This window comes from Salvia hispanica, chromosome 2 (assembly GCF_029641045.1).
Source record: "Salvia hispanica isolate PSC_SH4W2 chromosome 2, Shi_PSC_v1, whole genome shotgun sequence".
NCBI lineage: Eukaryota > Viridiplantae > Streptophyta > Magnoliopsida > Lamiales > Lamiaceae > Salvia > Salvia hispanica.
The window spans coordinates 39,229,118-39,246,730 of NC_142693.1; the positions used below are offsets into that span (position 1 = coordinate 39,229,118).

A 17,613-nucleotide genomic window follows, 5' to 3' on the forward strand; every position below is an offset into this window, starting at 1 on the left:
TTGTAGGAAACAATTAAGTTATGAGTTAGCAATATAACACTCCCCCACTAGTTAAATAGTAAAAGATATTGTATTAAGTATTAACACATCTCAAATACCAGTACTCCAACACTACCACCTTGTTTGGGATTAAGTAGTCTAATTATAGAGTGGGTATTAATGATATCAAAAATCTCAGTTCAAATCTAATACTACACTTTTGCAAGTTATTACTATAAAAATGAATTTATTACTGCACTATTTTACACCTTGCAAATGGTTTTTGGTGCCATCATTCTCAAGACAAATAATGGTTTTTGGTGCCATCATTCCACGAATCTCAGCATGATGAAGCTCTCATAGAACTCCCAACACATGGGGAATGGGGCCATCATTCTCAACACAAATAATGAAAGTTAGTGCTTTGAGTGGGCATTAATTACTTCTTCAAATTTAACTCATGATACCTTAATTTTGAAGCATTACTTAATAGTATGATTGGTAATTATGTACCAACTTAAGTTATAAAAACAGTTACTGAACAATATTGTTGGCTAATTAAATGTTGTTGTATTTTATTGTCGTACTCATTTCTTTAATGGTAATTGAGTACATAGAATTTAAAACTTAGGTAAAAAGAGATAGAGAAGCAAATAATTTACAATATGGAGAAACAGATAAAAATATTAATTATAACTGTACGAAGGGATTCACACAAAGCAAACATATAGATAATAAATAAATTAATAGCAACGACACATCAATAATCCAATTGTGCATATAGCGTCTCAGTTGCTCGCATTGCTCCTGAATGATCCCAGCGCCTTGATGGCCGCGGCCCTCAATATGTACTGGTGGTACGCCGCCGCGGCCAGAGCTCCCACGAACGGTCCCACCCAGAATATCCACTGCCATTCCAATTCACACACATACATTAATTACAAACTCATTCCACAATTATTCAAAAACATAACCTCAAATTAATCCTTACATGATCATCCCAAACTTTTCCGTTGTTGTAGATAACCGCAGCACCGAAGCTTCTCGCCGGATTGATTCCTGTTCCGGTGATGGGGATTGTCGCCAAATGAACCATGAACACCGCAAATCCGATGGGGAGCGGAGCCAAAACCTAAAATTAAAAAAAAAATTAAAAAAAATGAGAGAAAAAAAAAAGAATGTGAGAATGTGCAATAGAGCTTACAGGAACGTGAGAGTCACGGGCGCTCCTCTTGGGGTCAGTGGCGGAGAAGACGGTGTAGACGAGCACGAAGGTGCCAATGATCTCAGCGCCAAGTGCAGTTCCGGTGTTGTAGCCTGTGCTAACCGAGTTAGCTCCGCCGCCGAGCTTGTTGTAGTAGCTTTTCATGAAAGCTTTCACCAAACCAACGCCGCAGATGGCGCCCAAGCTCTGAGCTACGATATACGCCACAGCCCGAATCAGCGAGACCTTCCGGGCCAGGAACAGCCCGAATGTCACCGCAGGGTTGATGTGCCCACCTACATTTCATTTCAACGCTTAATTTTTAATTTGGGGATTTTTCTAGGGTTTTGAAAGAGATGAACCTGAGATTCCGGCGGTGCAGTAGACGAGGATGAAGATCATGCCGCCGAAAGCCCAGGCGATGCCGAGGATGCCGACGCCGTCGCAGTGGTCGGCGGCGTTGAGCTTCTTGTGGCCGATGACGGTGGCGACGGTTACGTAGAGGAAGAGGAGGGTGGCGATGAACTCGGCGATGAGGGCTCTGTAGAAGGACCAGAGCTTGAGCTCGCCTAAGTCGAGCAGCGGGGCTGGCGGTGGGTCCACGTAGTCCTTGCCGTGGTGGTGGACCTCCGGCTCTTCGCTCACATCTTTCGTCATGTCTGCTTCTTTTCTACTCTCTCTCTCTATCGGCTGAATTGCTGTTGGTGGAGTCTGGTTTTCAGCACAAGGTGGAGTTTATAAGCCTGGAGAAGACTAGTATTACTCCTTACTCAGCCATTAATTCTCACTATCCGTTGATAATTGTCGCACTTACTTTTAACTAATTTTGTTAATGATATATCACTCACATTTTTTACTTCACCCGTCAGCGAATAGGATTCACATTTTGAAAAATTATTAAGAAGAATGGGTATATGGATTCTACTCCGTCCCACAATAAAAGTTACTCCCTCTGTCCCAAAAAATGTTGAGTCACTTCTTTTTTATATATTTGTTTTGAAAAAATCGTACTGTACTTGTTTTATCATTTATAGTACTCTCTCTGTTCCACAATACGTATGACATTTAGTATGGCACGAGTTTTAAGAAATATAAACAATAGTGGGTTGAAAAAGTTAGTTAAATATAATGTCCACATTTTTATATTAATTTTATAATACAATGTGAGTGAAGTGAAGAGTGACTCTTATAATGGGACAACTCGAATAATTATGAACTGAGGTTTCCATTCACCAACGTAACAAAATTGAAAAACTGACTATTTGCAGATAGAATAAGCACTCCACTAACTTTTTAAATATACTTTCTACTATTATACACGGAGTGAAGTATTGGCGGACAGGTCTAACCTAGAACATTATCATTGCAATTGGCCGCATAATAATAATGTTCTGGGGTTAATTACAGGAATTTCAAGTGGGACCGACATGTATTTTTGTATTAATGTGGGAAACCTTACGATTTTATAATGTTTTATGTTGTTTGGGACAATTAAGTGATTTTTGGCCACAAGTCTCTATTGATATGAAACTATGGCACTTGTTCTAAGTTCATACTACTAGTTATAATCACGCCTCTCTGTCGAAATACTTTCAATCGATTAAATTATAATGATAGTATCTTTAAAAATATTAAGAAAGTCCAAATTAATATTCTCATAATTATACTACTACTAATAAAATACTCCTATGTAAAAGTTGAATTGTATAGGTTTTTTACGAGAGAGTTTGGATAGGTGGGGATAAAGTGGGTGGTTTGGTAATGAGTGTGAAACAATGATCTGTACATAGGGTTGTGCTTAGCTGTAGGCAGGTCCATACATCGCAGCCAATCCAAATTCCAACGGTTACATGTCTTTTTCCGATTCAGTACTTCATCGTTTCTTCTTTTTCCCCAACGGTTCCATGTTTCTTTTGTCTCTGTTCTTCATCTTTTACCTCGGATACTTCCACTACTCACGTGATTTTCGAATTCAAATGGCAATTTCTTTGTTTTCTTTTTACTAATCGTTAAATGCTTTCTGTAATCTACTAATTCGATTTCAAAATCGAATTATTTGGAAATTCTGATGATATTGTACTCAGTGGCGGATCCAGAAACCTATAAAGAAGGGGGCGGAATTACCACTGCGTCTTTATCCTTTAGTTTCACAAGAACATGCTCAAAATACACCAAAAATAATGTGTTATTATTTGATATATTACTTTTTTTTTATTTAAGCATGAGGCTTACTTAATTATTATTGTTTTATTTTGAAATATTTTTAGTATGAGGCTGGAGTGATTGGCGGGTAAAACAAATTATGAGACTACTTTTTTTTAGACATAGAAATATTAAGTTAAAATGAATATGACTATCGAATTTGACATAAATAACATGATTAGTTATTAGAAAAAAATTCAAAATTCTTCTTTAAAAAGAAACATAATAGAATAAATGGGAATTATGGATTAACACATTAATTTCAAATACTGTAAATATGGCTTGCAAATAATTGAATAGATATTTATAACGAAATGACTTTAGTTCCTAGTTTAATTTTGGATTAATCTTGTCGTACTCCCTCCGTCCTAAGCAGAGACGAAGCCAGAAATTTTACACCGGGGAGCCCAAAACACTATTATTAACTGGTAGATATTTTTCAGTCGGCATCAATATAGCCGAAAGCAGTTGCGACTTACAGTGCACGAGTAGGCAATAGATTAAGATGGCTATGAGAGGGAAAGAATTAGAGATAAAATAGTAGAAAACAGTGATATATATGTGTACTATCGTTAAAAGCAACATAAATATCAAAATAGCATATAATGTAATTAAAAAGCGGTTGTGACACCTTCAAAATTGCTATTAATAAACTACTAGTACTATATAATTCTCCCTCCGTACATATAAAATGGTCCCTCTTTGTGGAAGACACGAGTTTAATGAGAAATTGGTAAAGTCAGATAAAAGAGATAAAAAATCAACAAAGTAAGAGAGAGGAGAGAAAAAATCGATAAAGTAAGAGAGTAAAAGAGAAAAAAGTAAGGGATAGAAGAGAAAAAAGTGGATAACCCTTTTTGAAATGAAATTATTTTTTAGAAACAACCTAAATGACAAAATGAAACTATTTTTTGGGGACGCAGTGAGTATAATTTTTTTCACATATCTATAATTAATATATAAAGAATTCTATTGAATTAGTATTGTTTAGAATAAAATTTACATTTTTTTATAAAATAATTACTTGAGTATCATACAAATGTTATACTCCTATAGATATTCATTAAAATAATAAAAGAAATGAAAGTACAACAAACAGTGACTAACATTAAATTAATCAAGTTAGCTACCAATTATTTGATATAATTGTCTTTTGAACATAATCCAAATTTAGAAATGAAAATATAATTAGTACTAATATGTAAATGAGAAGTCTTTTGGCTGGCAAAGTATGTGAAAAGTGTGGGGTAGTTAAAATATTTGAATTGTACCAAAGGAAAGAACACGCAAAAAATACCGACTTGTGCCTTTTGTGGGATTCGAACACTGAACAACAGAGAGAGACCGCAAGCCAAACCAACTGCGCTAAGGTCCAATCATGCTAATGGTATCAATTTATTATATATATAGGTAAAATTTGAATAGCTGGGGGGCCCAGTGGCCCCCCAAGCCCCAATGTGGCTTCGTCCCTGGTCCTAAGGTATTAGACCAACTTTCCTTTTTGGGATGTCCCAACATATTAGACTCATTTCCTTTTTTAGCAAAAAGCATCTATCTTATTTTATTCTCCACCTACTTTTTTTTCTCTTCTCTCCCCTACTTTTTCCCTCTCTCATACTTTACTCTCTCCACTTTAACTATTTAAATATCAATTCCTTAAATCATGTGCCCAAAAGAAGTGAGTTTAATACTCCGGGACGGAGGGAGTATTAATTAAAAATATTGAGTTATTGATAAGGCTAGTTTCATGCATTGGTTATGGGGTTAAATTCTGTAATTTCCCGGGTCTAACACGGTTTTGTAAGCCAGGTGTGCAGAGAAAATGTCAGATCCAGGAAGGAAGGAGAAGATTGCCTGGAGAATGAGGCTGATAGAGAAAGTGAGCAGAAGAGAAGAGAGTTTACCTGACGGATGAGCATTCTAGATAAAGGGCAGAATGAGAAATACAAGGAAGGATCTAGAAGCTCAACTCCTTATAAATAAGAGCACGCGACATACATGAGAGATCATCATCATCCTTTTAGCTCTTAGCTCAGTTTTCTCACGCTCTACACACACACTTGGGGGATCAGTTTGGGGGTTTTTAGGGTTCATGTTAAAGAATTAGTTTGTGTAACACCGTCTCTACGCGAGGCGAAGATACAATTTAGTTTCTGTTTTAAGTTCCCGTTTCCGAATTTCCCGAGACTTCGTTGTTCGAAGCTCGGCCTTAGTTTGTTTAATTTATGTTGGATCTGCACTTGTTTAGCTATGGAAGTTCTTGTTATGGTTTCGCTTCATGTTATTTCTGCTTTCCTGTTACTTTGGATGCTTTTAGCGGTTGATCTGAGTTGTTGAGTTGAATTGTGTGGAGATCGTGGCTGATCGGTTGAATTTGGTTGAATCTGTGTGATCAGAGATGGGAATTGCTGTGGTTGTTGTGGATGGCTTGGATCCGGAGCGGATGAAGCGTCCAGTGTCTGGATCTATTCATTTTTGCATGGTTTCGATGTTTAATTTCTGTTCTCTCAGTTACCTCGTCTATCGATAGTAGATCTGCTTAATTTCAGTCACTCTCGTCAAAGGTCTCAGTATTTGAATGTCTATCGAGGGACATAGATAATTTAATTATTTCAGTAGTATTACTATGGGTAATGTTAATGTATTAAGTTGTTATTCTTTAGTAGTATTACATTTTATCTCATGGTCTTACCACAATCATACTCAGAAATGGTCCATGTATTTCTCTTTTTAAATACCCAATATATTGATACGAGAAGTAGCAACTGTAAAATTCGTGAAGGGGGACTTTGTTAATTACTCCCTCCGTTTCACAGTAATAGAGGCATTTCATTTTGCGCACTCGTTTTGTAAAAATAATTATAAATAATTAAAGTGGAGAAAAAAGTAAAGTAAGAGAGATAATATTATAGATAAGACTCTTTTTTACATTATTCTTTTTCTTACTTTACTTTTTCACCACTTTAACTATTTATAATTATTTTTTCAAAACGAATGTGCAAAATGGAATGTCTCTGTTATTATGGAACGCATGGAGTGCTGTATTTGCTTAAGCAAATGTAATGATATCATTAATATGACAAATGAATGTGTTGGTAGAATAGATAGGATCCGAATGCTATAATCATCATTACGTAAGAGAGTGTTTAATAAATGTGGATGTGTTACCTAACACAAGCTGATTGGGTTAATTTGTCCTTGTAATATAGAAAATGTAATTTTCACGTCTTATATTTACCGATATTGGAGAAATCGCCGTGGATAATTCTCAGGATCAAGCCTTTTTTTACAAGTGAAATCATTTTCCTTAACCTAAAGATTACTCAAGGGTGTAGTACTTGGTTTGCAAACAAAGACAAAGGACACGGAAATATGACGTAGGTGCTATTAATGAGGAATAACTATTCTTCTATAAGATAAAAATACCATCTGAGTTTTTTATGCATAGATCCAAATACATCCATCTTCAATATGAATCATATGGTATATAATCACATAATATTATGTATACATTTGGAATAGAAATAATTATTGATGTATATATGGTTAAAATAAATTTGCTTGATTTTCTAGTTCGTCAATGAATTATAGCTTGAGCATATTTCATGTTTATAAAATAATAGAAAAAGGTGGAAGAAACTTTGGAGACTACATATTAAAAAGTAAAAAAATGACATAAGCTTATCACATTACACTTCACGACCTTAGCATATATACTTTCAATATTCGATATTTTTTCAAGACAAAGCTTATCTGTGACCACATAATTATGTTAGAGATTAGGTGGAATCGTTGTCAATTATGCTGTCCTTTATTTGGAACTGTCCCTATCCATTTAACTCTTAATTTAGACACAATATATAGTAATCGAGTATAATACTCAACATATATTTATGAAAAAAAAGATTTGATCAATTATATCGAATATTACCATTCCAAACACACATTGTTACGGGGGCAAGGTCACGAATATAAAATTTGGAGCACTTTTTAGATACCCCAATCAATACATAATTTTCAAATTACGGCATACAATTGAAGATATTACAATTAAGTGACAATTTGGGGCACTTTTTTTCTTATCAGAATTTCAATTTTGTTATTTCACAAAGGAATGAGGTAGAGTATCAACGGAAACCTTTGAAGATGGATATACTCCTAAACACTGATTCAAATCCATATCAATAATTATTTGGCTTGCTTTGATAGCGAATGCGAGTTGTATAAATTTGCTTTATATTTTTTAAGAAGCATATATATAATACAACTACAAGGTGATCATATAATAAAAGTTCAAATGTAAAATATTAAAATTGTCTGGCTCATGTGACAAACAGCTGGCCTTCATGTTTTTTATAAGAAAATAGAGAGGCACAAAAAATGGGATTATAGGACCACTTTCTCGTCACTTTTATCTCTCTTGTGCTATATATATTACTAATAACTAATAATACTAATAATTGAGTTGAGCCAGGGCTGCTTGTCTTCATTCTTCACTTCCGCTTCAACATGCATCTCAACTCTATTCTTATTTATTACCACTACTCTATAATTGCTTTGTTTTTTTGTTTTTTTTTGTATAAATAAAGTTAACACACAAAAGCTACTTACATTTAATGAATTATATTATGCATATATTGAAGTGGCTGGAGTAATATATATGCATTTCACCATAATCCTTTCATCTTTGTTTATAAAAAGATTTTGTTTGAGAGTGTGGCCGATGTTTAAAAAAGTAAAGAGAAGCATAAATAAAATGGAAAATGTTTTAGAGACATAATGTCTCCAAGTCATAATGCCATAGCGAGGGTTAAATAGTAATATTATATTATATTTTATTTTTAATAAAATTTGTAATTTATAAAGGTTCTTTTTTGCCCCTACATCTAGAAAATGGAAAATTTGAATAAGGGGTATTAATTACGTATGATATAAATAAGATGACTTCATTATGGGAACTATATATATGGAAGATATGGATTAATATTCCAATGCATTCCTATATAAGTTCGAAGATTATTTGTATAAGGGAATAATTTTTATACATAGTTGATTTATTTATTTATTTAATTTGCTGAAAAAATAAATTAATGAATGTATAAGTAAAAGTTTATCAATTTTTAGCTATTTTCCATTAATATGAAAAAATAATAAAACAAATAATTTTAAAATATTAAAAAATCAAATGCTTTAATAATTTTACAAAAAATATAAATTTAATATTTGCCTTTTTGGACATATTAATTTTGGTCCGTCCACTGCAATTAGTACCCTTTTTATTTGCGGAAAATTGTTCACACTTTTGATTTATTGATATAAATTAAGTTTGTGATTTTGATTTTAGGAATTTCATAGATTTTATTGTAATTCTTTACAATCCCAAATTTAATTTCATTTAATTCTTCATTTTTGAAACGCTATAGTCATATCTTAATAAAAAAATATAATCATATGTTATTAACTCATTTATTATTTACTATTTTTAAAATTAAAAAAATTGAGTTATTATAACCATAATATTCAACTTCAAAGTCATACATATAAAATTAAAATAGTTACTTATTTTATAGCACAATTAAGAAAACAAGCCATATTATGTAAAACTAACAATATTATAATCACAAAATAAAAAATAAAATACAAAATACGGAGTATATCTTATATAAAAATTAAAATACAAACTAACTAATGGTATATAAAAAGTATAAAAAATAGAAAGAAAATCTACAAAGCACATTACAAATATAATTAAGATATAAAAATAATATAGTAATAAAATATACTAGCTTCCTAATACTACTACTTAAGAAAATATAAAAATCTGCCTAATATTTGTAAAAATAATGTCTAATCTAATGCATTAATGAAAACGGAATATTACAATTTAGCTAAAATCAATACGGATATATATAATTTGATTTGGCATGTATAATCCAATTAGGATATATTAGTCCATATTTGAATTAATCTTATGTCAAAGAGACATAGGGGTATTATGGCTTGGAGACATTATGTCTCTAAATCACTACTCAAATAAAATACCGGTAACCTTCCTGCTACGATTCTTAAAATGGTTGGTTATAAAACTATATCCGCACAAATTAATTATTTGAGTTATTATATTTGGGACAAAAAAGATTGAATCTCGTTACACCCTAGCTCGATGAGGTATCCGGGAGGACGTAAATAAAATACTCACTTCACTGGCCCGCTAAAAGGGAAGTTAGCTGCCATGAACCTACAAGAAGCCCTTCCTCAAAACCCATAATGGGCCTGAGAAATGTTACTCCCACACTACGTGCTGTGGGACTCGAACGTTGCTCATTAGGACATTTATAACTCTGGAACCAACTAAACTATGTCTGCAGACATATATGAGTTATTATCTCACAGTAAAGGTAAAAGAACTTGTTGAATTTGTGATTAACGAAAGGTAACTACATGCCTTAGTGTATCGATAAGAGATCCCGAGCTGAACTTTAACCTAAGCTAAATTGCACATGATTATGAGTATAACACATTTCAACTTACACTATACTATAGAGGCTAATTTCAAACTAAACCGACATCCCTTAGCCCTGATTACCTGATTATCAGATTATGTATAAAAGAGCCTATACCCTGTGATTAATAATTTTGAAAATCCTGCCACTATATCCCTCTACAAAAATAAAAATCGAAATCCCAGCTTAGATATAAATTTCTACCCAAACTATCTGCCTAGTATCTAAATCAGCCCAATAAAAATTATATTGGCCCACATCTCTTCACTCCAACGGAAATCAATCCATACTTTATTTGGGCCAAATTCACCAGTATTTATATAAACACTCATTATTTTATTTTTACTAGTAGTACTATAAAATATTGCTGTCTCTATTCGTCTATTACACCTTAGCATGTTTATTTTTTAAAAAAATATCTCATGTTTAGTATTTTGGGGTAAATATACTGTAATTTTTCAAAATGATGACTGTCTCTTACAACGATGATAATTCACAGCATATTGTGCTTAAGTTACTAATTATCCTATTACAAATTTAGTGCCTAACAACTTACAGAAGATTACTAATAAATTATAGATTTATCTAAGATTCTAAATGTACTAGATCTATTAATTACATGAACTTGTAACGAACATCTCGGCCTTCACCAAGATTGCAAGTCCCCACGCCTTCATGAACATACAATAATATAGTACTAATATTGAGTTTATCTGGATTTAATATTATCAAAACAAATGTTTTTATTTGTTCTATTCCGATTATGAATGAATTAAGAATGTTTATATATGTAGTTGAAGCATATACTAATTTGTAAGAAGGCGTGTGGTATGTGCAAGACTGCATGTGAGAGGCACAAGACAGTGATTGGAAATTGCATGGCCGCGTGTGGAAGCCACGATATTAATTAGATGGAATCTTAGAAATATGGTCGCATTCAATTGCTATAAGATAGGGACTACCAATTTACCAAATACTAGTACTATAAACTAATCAAACTTTATTCCGCCCCAAAATTTTGAAAATCTATTGAGAAATAATTAAATTTAGATTTGTTGTAATTATCGGAAAAAAAGTCGGCTATGTTTTTCATTTAAACGATATTGTTTTCTGTATACATAGACGATATTATTTAACCCAACAATGATGACGTTCATGTATACTCTTATAGTAGTATCAAATAGAATTTGCAAAGTAAATTTATCTTGAAACAATTGCAAACAATATTAAATTTCATGATCTTTTCAATTGATTTTTAAAATATGTGATAGACAAATTTGATTAAACTTTTTTGAATAATTTATCTAAAAAAAAAGAAAAGTCAAACTAATTAATCAAACGTATGCCAGTCAAGATATGATATCCTACCCATGAAATCTAGTTCATCAAACATGACTCCAAACCAAATCGCGAGCTGCAGTTCAACATCTCTTGATTAGTTGTATTGCTTTTATACTTTTTAAACTTTTCGTCAAAATATTTGACAAAGAACTTTCATGGTATAATATGCGATGATATACAATCATATCTATAATAAGACAATATAAAGATCCACCAACGCTATCATAAATTCATAATAATGTTGACATCATTTCACCATTCCTTATTTTGCTTTGACATTTCCCCATTGGCAGGACAGATACTTGAAGTTTGAACACTTCTCTTAATATCATTTGTAAATTGTAACGAAAGGATCTCGAATTAATACTGCAAGATGTATTTAAAAAAGGTTAGAAAATGAATTATAAATTCCACTTAGAAAATATCTCCAAACTAGTCTAAGTTGATAGCTTAAAAAAATTGAAAAATGATTCATAATTCCAAATTAGTTGGTAGCTACTAGTATAAAGGAAGATGTGAAAGCCACCAACTCTGTCCATGCGATATTGGGTGCAATTGTGGATGTAATTAGGCGACAACGTCACCTTCAACTTATTCAAACAATGTGGTTAGGAGTTACTCCTTAATCAATTATCATGTTTTCTTTCATTTTCCAAAGCTAATAAAGAATCTCAAGAAACACTTTTTTACTAAAAATTAATTACATCTTTCTCAATTGACTAAAATGTTACACGAGTGAGAAAAGAGCGGTAAAAGAAATGTTGGGCCATTCTAAATAAATTCTAATCAAAGTAGTCACAATACTTGGTCTCTCCCAAATTTGTGAAGTTTTTTGTATAAATAATTGTCTAAAGTAGTCACAAAACTTGGCCCCTCTCAAATTTGTGAAGTTGTTTGTATAAATAATTGTCTAATACAAGTAATAATATTCTGATACACGTAGAATGTAGTGGTACCACATAATACCCTTTCCCAATTATATAATCGATCATAAAAAATAATTAAAAAGTATTTCATGAAAAATCGGAAGGTTACTTTGAATTGATCTAGTCTACTTGAAAAAGGGTTAGATCGTGTGAATGATTTAATTAAATACTACTCTCAAGATTAAAACAAAGAGAGAAGGAAATTGGGTAGCAGGGACAGCGCAGTTGGTTTCGAAGGGACGGCGTTGTAAAAATGAACAAGGATCGATTTGACGTGTAGTTGCAATATCTCTTAAATACAAGTGTGAGACCTTGGAGGTGACAGTGGGAAGTGTGAGACATTGGAAGGTGGGCTTCTGGCAGGATAGTGGGTTAACGACCCAATAGTGAAAAGTGTGAGCCCTTGGAAGGTGAACTTCTAGGAGTTAAACACCTCTTATAATACTGTCGGGCCAGCACGTGGGCCCTATTAAAAAATAAGAAAGTAAATGTATATTGTGAGAATTTTAGATAAGAAAGAGAGTGGTAACTGCCAACCAACCTGGACAGTAGGTACACAAATCCTAGTCTATGACTTTGCGTTATCTTCAAATCTGATTTCCAATTAATTTTTTTTCAAATAAAGGGGTAATTTATTGTTGGTGGAATCAGCGACGAAATGGAGAGGTTGATCTACTCCAATTCCGTTCCTCTCAAACGCCGCCTCAATTCGCCGTTTCTTCCACAACTCGCTCAAGCGGATTCGCCCCAACGACTCCGACCATCATCATTGTCTCCTTCATCTTCGTTTCCGCGCCGATTGAAGTCAGTTTCCTGCAGTCTCAATGTCAACACCTCAGGTTTTCTTTCCCGCAAAGGTGCGGATAATTCGCCTGAGATTAATTTGGAGCCTCTCGTGGAGTCTGCGCCGGAGCCGGGTTTTCTCAAATGGCTTGCTCAGAAACTGTGTCGCCAGCAAAAGGTATTCATATTTTGTTTTCTTATGGTTTCTTAGATTGCTCAATTTTGGGTTTGTTTTCGTTGGTTCTGTGACTAATTATGTTTGCTTTCTGTTTTCCATCAAAATGAATATTCTTCCTTCGATTCTGATAGATATGAAGTTGAATGTGGTGTTGAATTTGTATTACGGGCTTCAGATGTGATCATGTGGTCAAAGATTGAATCTTTTGTGGCATTAGTAGTTTGTCAAGTGTTGAAAATTAAAGTATGCTTTTATCCATGACAAAAACACAAAGCTTGGAAAGAATTACAGAATGTTATGAACAAATAAATTATCTTTCATATATGTCAAAATAAGTGGGTAATTCTGGGATGCTATATTCCCATATGGTATATGCGTTAGAATGAGTAAGATCAAAGCTTTTTTGCTTATAATTATTCCTCCTGAATTGTTTTTCTTTCAAAGACCAAAACTCTGATTTAGCAAGTTGGAATAGCTAAGAACAAAATTGATAGTATTGCAGAATGACCCTCTCCAAAATCTGTATTTTGTAGTATGAAAATTGTAACAAATGACTTAGGCCCTTCTTGGTATGATGGAATGGAGTGAGGGTGGAATGGGATGAAGGTAGGAATGAAATGACAATTTCATTGCATTTCCTTTGCATTTTCATTCCATTCCCTGGTTCATTCCATCGTATCAAGCAAATGAATAGAATGGAAGCAGGAATCACATTCCATTCCATCATATCAAGACGGGCCTTAGTTTTCTATATCCATTTAATAAAAACTCATGATTAAAAGGGACTAGTTAATGTCAACTACTAGTTACTAAATAATAAATATATGCAGATGGTTGATTATGTAACAAATTGAGTAACTCTGCTTTCTAAGGTTGCTGTTTTTACAGAGCAAATAACAAATGCAATTCATAATGCACTCGTCAAAGTAATTGCTGCTCATATATAGAAACTAGGATAACTGAACTAGTTAACCCTAATGTTATTGGGTGGTTGTTACAGGTGGTTAATACTGGGAAGGTAATACTTCTATCAGCATTCATTTTATCATTTCTCCATCCAGCTACTGTATCTCCAGCCATTGCAAGTCTCCAAACTGCAGCCCATTCAGGAGCTCCAGCAGCAGTTGCAGTTGGTAACACTCTCATTCGCAGTGAGTTGCTAAGCAGTGCGTGGACAGGCTTTTTCGCTGGCTGTCTGCACACACTATCTGGACCAGATCACCTCGCTGCATTAGCTCCACTCTCAATTGGCCGCTCCAAAATGGAAAGTGCTGCTGTTGGAGCTCTATGGGGATGTGGGCATGATGCTGGCCAGGTACTGTTTGGCTTGCTGTTTTTAATTTTGAAGGACCGGCTTCATATTGAGGTCATCAGAACATGGGGAACAAGAGTTGTGGGGTTAACTCTTCTTGTCATTGGTGGAATGGGTATCCGGGAAGCTTCAGAAGTCCCTGTACCTTGCGTTGCCCTAGAAAATGGCGAATGTGATGTTAGTGAGTACGAAGCCCTTGTGAGCCAACCAGTTGGAAAGAAGAAGATCGGATTTGCTACATTTGCCACGGGAATTGTCCACGGGCTTCAGCCTGATGCACTGATGATGATCTTGCCTGCACTTGCTTTGCCTTCCCGACTAGCTGGTGCTGCGTTTTTGTTGATGTTTCTAGTTGGAACAGTCATTGCAATGGGAAGTTATACTGTCTTTATAGGCTCGTGTAGCGAGGCACTAAAGGAGAGAGTTCCCCGGATAACAGAGAAGCTCACTTGGGCGTCTTCCCTCATAGCAATTGCGATGGGGCTTTCTCTTCTAGTTAGCCAATATTTCGGATTTAGTCTCTATTGATTTTCATTCTGAGCCTGAACTATGGTATGTTTAGATGAGATGTAGCTGAGGATTTGAAGGTGATTGATTTAGTAAATTGAGAGCTAAAGCTCATTTTTAAATGTATGAGATGTGCTATGATAATGTTCATTTATATACTATACTTGATGTGTGTGCATTGTAATATTTCATTTGTAACTTTATGATCAAGAATCAAACAGTTCAGGAACTATGTAAAAGATAATTCGTCATTAAACGCATAGCAATCTTGGAAGCAACTGCGAAACAAAAAAAAATATATCATGAAATGGTGTACTAATTTAAAGATCAAGAATGATTCTCCGCTTGATTTTAATCAACGTGGCCAAACCATTTTTTTACATTTCTACAAAGGGAAGCAACATCGAGATATTCAGACAAGAGTATGTATATGTTAAACACGACCCCCCCCCCCCTGAATGTGAACAGTGAGACGTGTTATCCCGTTTGAATTCATTGACAAGCACATCATCTTCTGATTCAAAACGCATGTTGGAATCGTGAATGCCATGTCCCCATCCATAAATATGCTGCGTTAGTCACACCAAAACGAAATTTGAAGTTTGCAGGAAACAATGCAAGGCCTGTCATGCCATCCTAATGCTTCTTAGCAATGTCATAAAGTATACATGCATCTGCAGCTGTCTTCATCTGCAATCAGAAAAACGAATAAGCAGTTTGATTTGTGGATAGACAGATCAAGGAGAATGCAGAAATGATCATGAAAGTCGCATCTGCTACATTTTAAAGATAGTACCTGTGAGCCTTTTTGGGACTACTCTATTGATGCACCATGCGAAAAATGCAAACTTGAGAGAGTACAGAAATAAAAGATACTACTACAAATCAGATTAATGAATCCCCATATAATTTACTTATTTTTACCAAGAAGTTGCATACAGAAATCCGAACTTAAGAATGCACATAGCATAGCATTTTAAGCATACATTTGTAGAGATATCATTAGACAATATGAGGAATACCATTGTTTTTTTGTAATACCTGTATAATGTTAATTAGTTGTTTGATCGCCCATCCAACAAGACTCAAAGGAAGTAGAGTCTTGTACAGCCAGTTTCGCGTTGAAACGCTTAATAAAACCTGAGAGAGAATAACAAAAAAAGGATGCTATAAGTAAACGTCTCATTTAATGCTAATAAAAAACAATCAAGTAATACGAGCCTTACTTGAATAAGGTTCTCAGTCGGATTGTTTGCCAGAAGAAACAATATAATATAAAGCACCTGTCAGCCGAACCAACAAATAAAGTAACATATCAAAACTTGGAACACATCCCTGGAACAGACAGTAACTAGTACTACCTCACAAGAAACACAACAATAACCCATAAACTTCCGATTCCTGTAGTAAAGCTTGAAAAGCCAGTTGCTGCTATCCTTAACATCCTTATGACTACTCTTTCCCACCAAGAAGGTACTGCACAAAGTAGCAAGTGAATATGGAATCTATACACTGAGAAAGGAACAAACACATTGGAAGGTTTGTAACAAAGCAATACCTATACATTTGCAACCAATGACTGGCAATGTCTAGAGCAAGCAATGACAAGAAAGTCAACCCAGGCCTGGCAAACATCACGAGTGATGATTATTATATAGTGGCATATTTATACAAATTCGATTACAATAAAAACCTAATCTAGTTTACCTATAAACTTGGGAGAGAACGACCAACAGGCAAGCCGTGCTTATCCTGCAATGTAAAATGGATCAAACAGGATACATTTTTTTCAAAAAATGGGTAAAATGAAGCAAGGATACTAAAAAGGCACCACAAGCATCAAGATGAGATACTATAACTTATTGCCAAAAAGTGTACCTGTCTGTCACCATGTCAAGAACAGCACCAAATGTTGAAACTGGAAAACAAGGCTCAACATGTTATTCCAAATTCCACTGTAAAAAGCAGGTGAGGCTAATCTACACTATGAATGACCAATTGTGCAACAATGTGTGAACATTCAGGCATCCGATCCATTTAAGCAGAAAGCTATGCAATCGACAATTAGTTAACAGAGAAATGCAGATCATAAACCCTAACCTTGATTCAATTTGCGTGCAAACCATCCATCCAATGCATCACATACAAAGCTAGAAAAACAATACACAACATAAGATTCACAATAACGATTGACCAAAAAGGAAAAATGAACAAGATAGAGACGCGAATCCTACCTAACAAAATACAAAAGGGAGAAAAGATATTTGTCCTTAAAGCATATCGCAAAAGCATAGCAATTCATTAGAATCCTCACATAGCCTGTGGATGAGTGAAGAAAAAGAAGATACCGCGGTCAAATCATGGATTAAGTGGCAGCGATAGTGTTGAGAAGGTTGAAAAAGGAATGTTTACCGATTATGTTTGGGACGTAGAGGTAAACGGACAAGGTGCTAGGTCTCGACTTCTCCGCCATTGGCAAAGATCTGAAGAAATTTGTGTAGCAGATGGTTGAATCAACGGATTCGCTCTCCGTGATGAATAATTATTGAAAGAGCGTGGATTTTTTGAAGAAGCTTCAGAAGAATGGGGCGAATGTGCGAGAATACTGAAAAATCGCTGATTGCAACTTGCAAGAATCAATTTCAGAGATGAGTGCAAAGTGTTAATCAAACAAAAAA

The 17,613-nt window shown here is 34.3% G+C and overlaps 3 protein-coding genes across 3 annotated transcripts; 1 reads left to right on the forward strand and 2 right to left on the reverse strand.

Annotated features, from left to right (window-relative positions):
• Positions 1 to 651: 651 nt before the first annotated feature.
• Positions 652 to 1,970, reverse strand: LOC125201468 (aquaporin PIP2-7). Its single transcript, XM_048099591.2, has 4 exons — positions 1,546 to 1,970; positions 1,184 to 1,479; positions 971 to 1,111; positions 652 to 887 (listed from the first exon to the last, which is right to left on the reverse strand). Exons 1-4 carry the CDS (start codon positions 1,838 to 1,840, stop codon positions 768 to 770), a joined length of 852 nt encoding a protein of 283 aa, XP_047955548.1. The 5' UTR covers positions 1,841 to 1,970; the 3' UTR covers positions 652 to 767.
• Positions 1,971 to 12,686: 10,716 nt separating this feature from the next.
• LOC125200568 (chloroplast protein FOR GROWTH AND FERTILITY 2-like) lies at positions 12,687 to 15,121 on the forward strand. The gene is made up of 2 exons (XM_048098221.2): positions 12,687 to 13,116; positions 14,117 to 15,121. Exons 1-2 carry the CDS (start codon positions 12,814 to 12,816, stop codon positions 14,954 to 14,956), a joined length of 1,143 nt encoding a protein of 380 aa, XP_047954178.1. The 5' UTR covers positions 12,687 to 12,813; the 3' UTR covers positions 14,957 to 15,121.
• Positions 15,122 to 15,254: 133 nt separating this feature from the next.
• Positions 15,255 to 17,613, reverse strand: LOC125200569 (putative CDP-diacylglycerol--inositol 3-phosphatidyltransferase 2). Its single transcript, XM_048098222.2, has 10 exons — positions 17,348 to 17,613; positions 17,170 to 17,254; positions 17,036 to 17,085; positions 16,814 to 16,853; positions 16,643 to 16,687; positions 16,494 to 16,559; positions 16,297 to 16,411; positions 16,162 to 16,218; positions 15,977 to 16,075; positions 15,255 to 15,625 (listed from the first exon to the last, which is right to left on the reverse strand). Exons 1-10 carry the CDS (start codon positions 17,406 to 17,408, stop codon positions 15,572 to 15,574), a joined length of 672 nt encoding a protein of 223 aa, XP_047954179.1. The 5' UTR covers positions 17,409 to 17,613; the 3' UTR covers positions 15,255 to 15,571.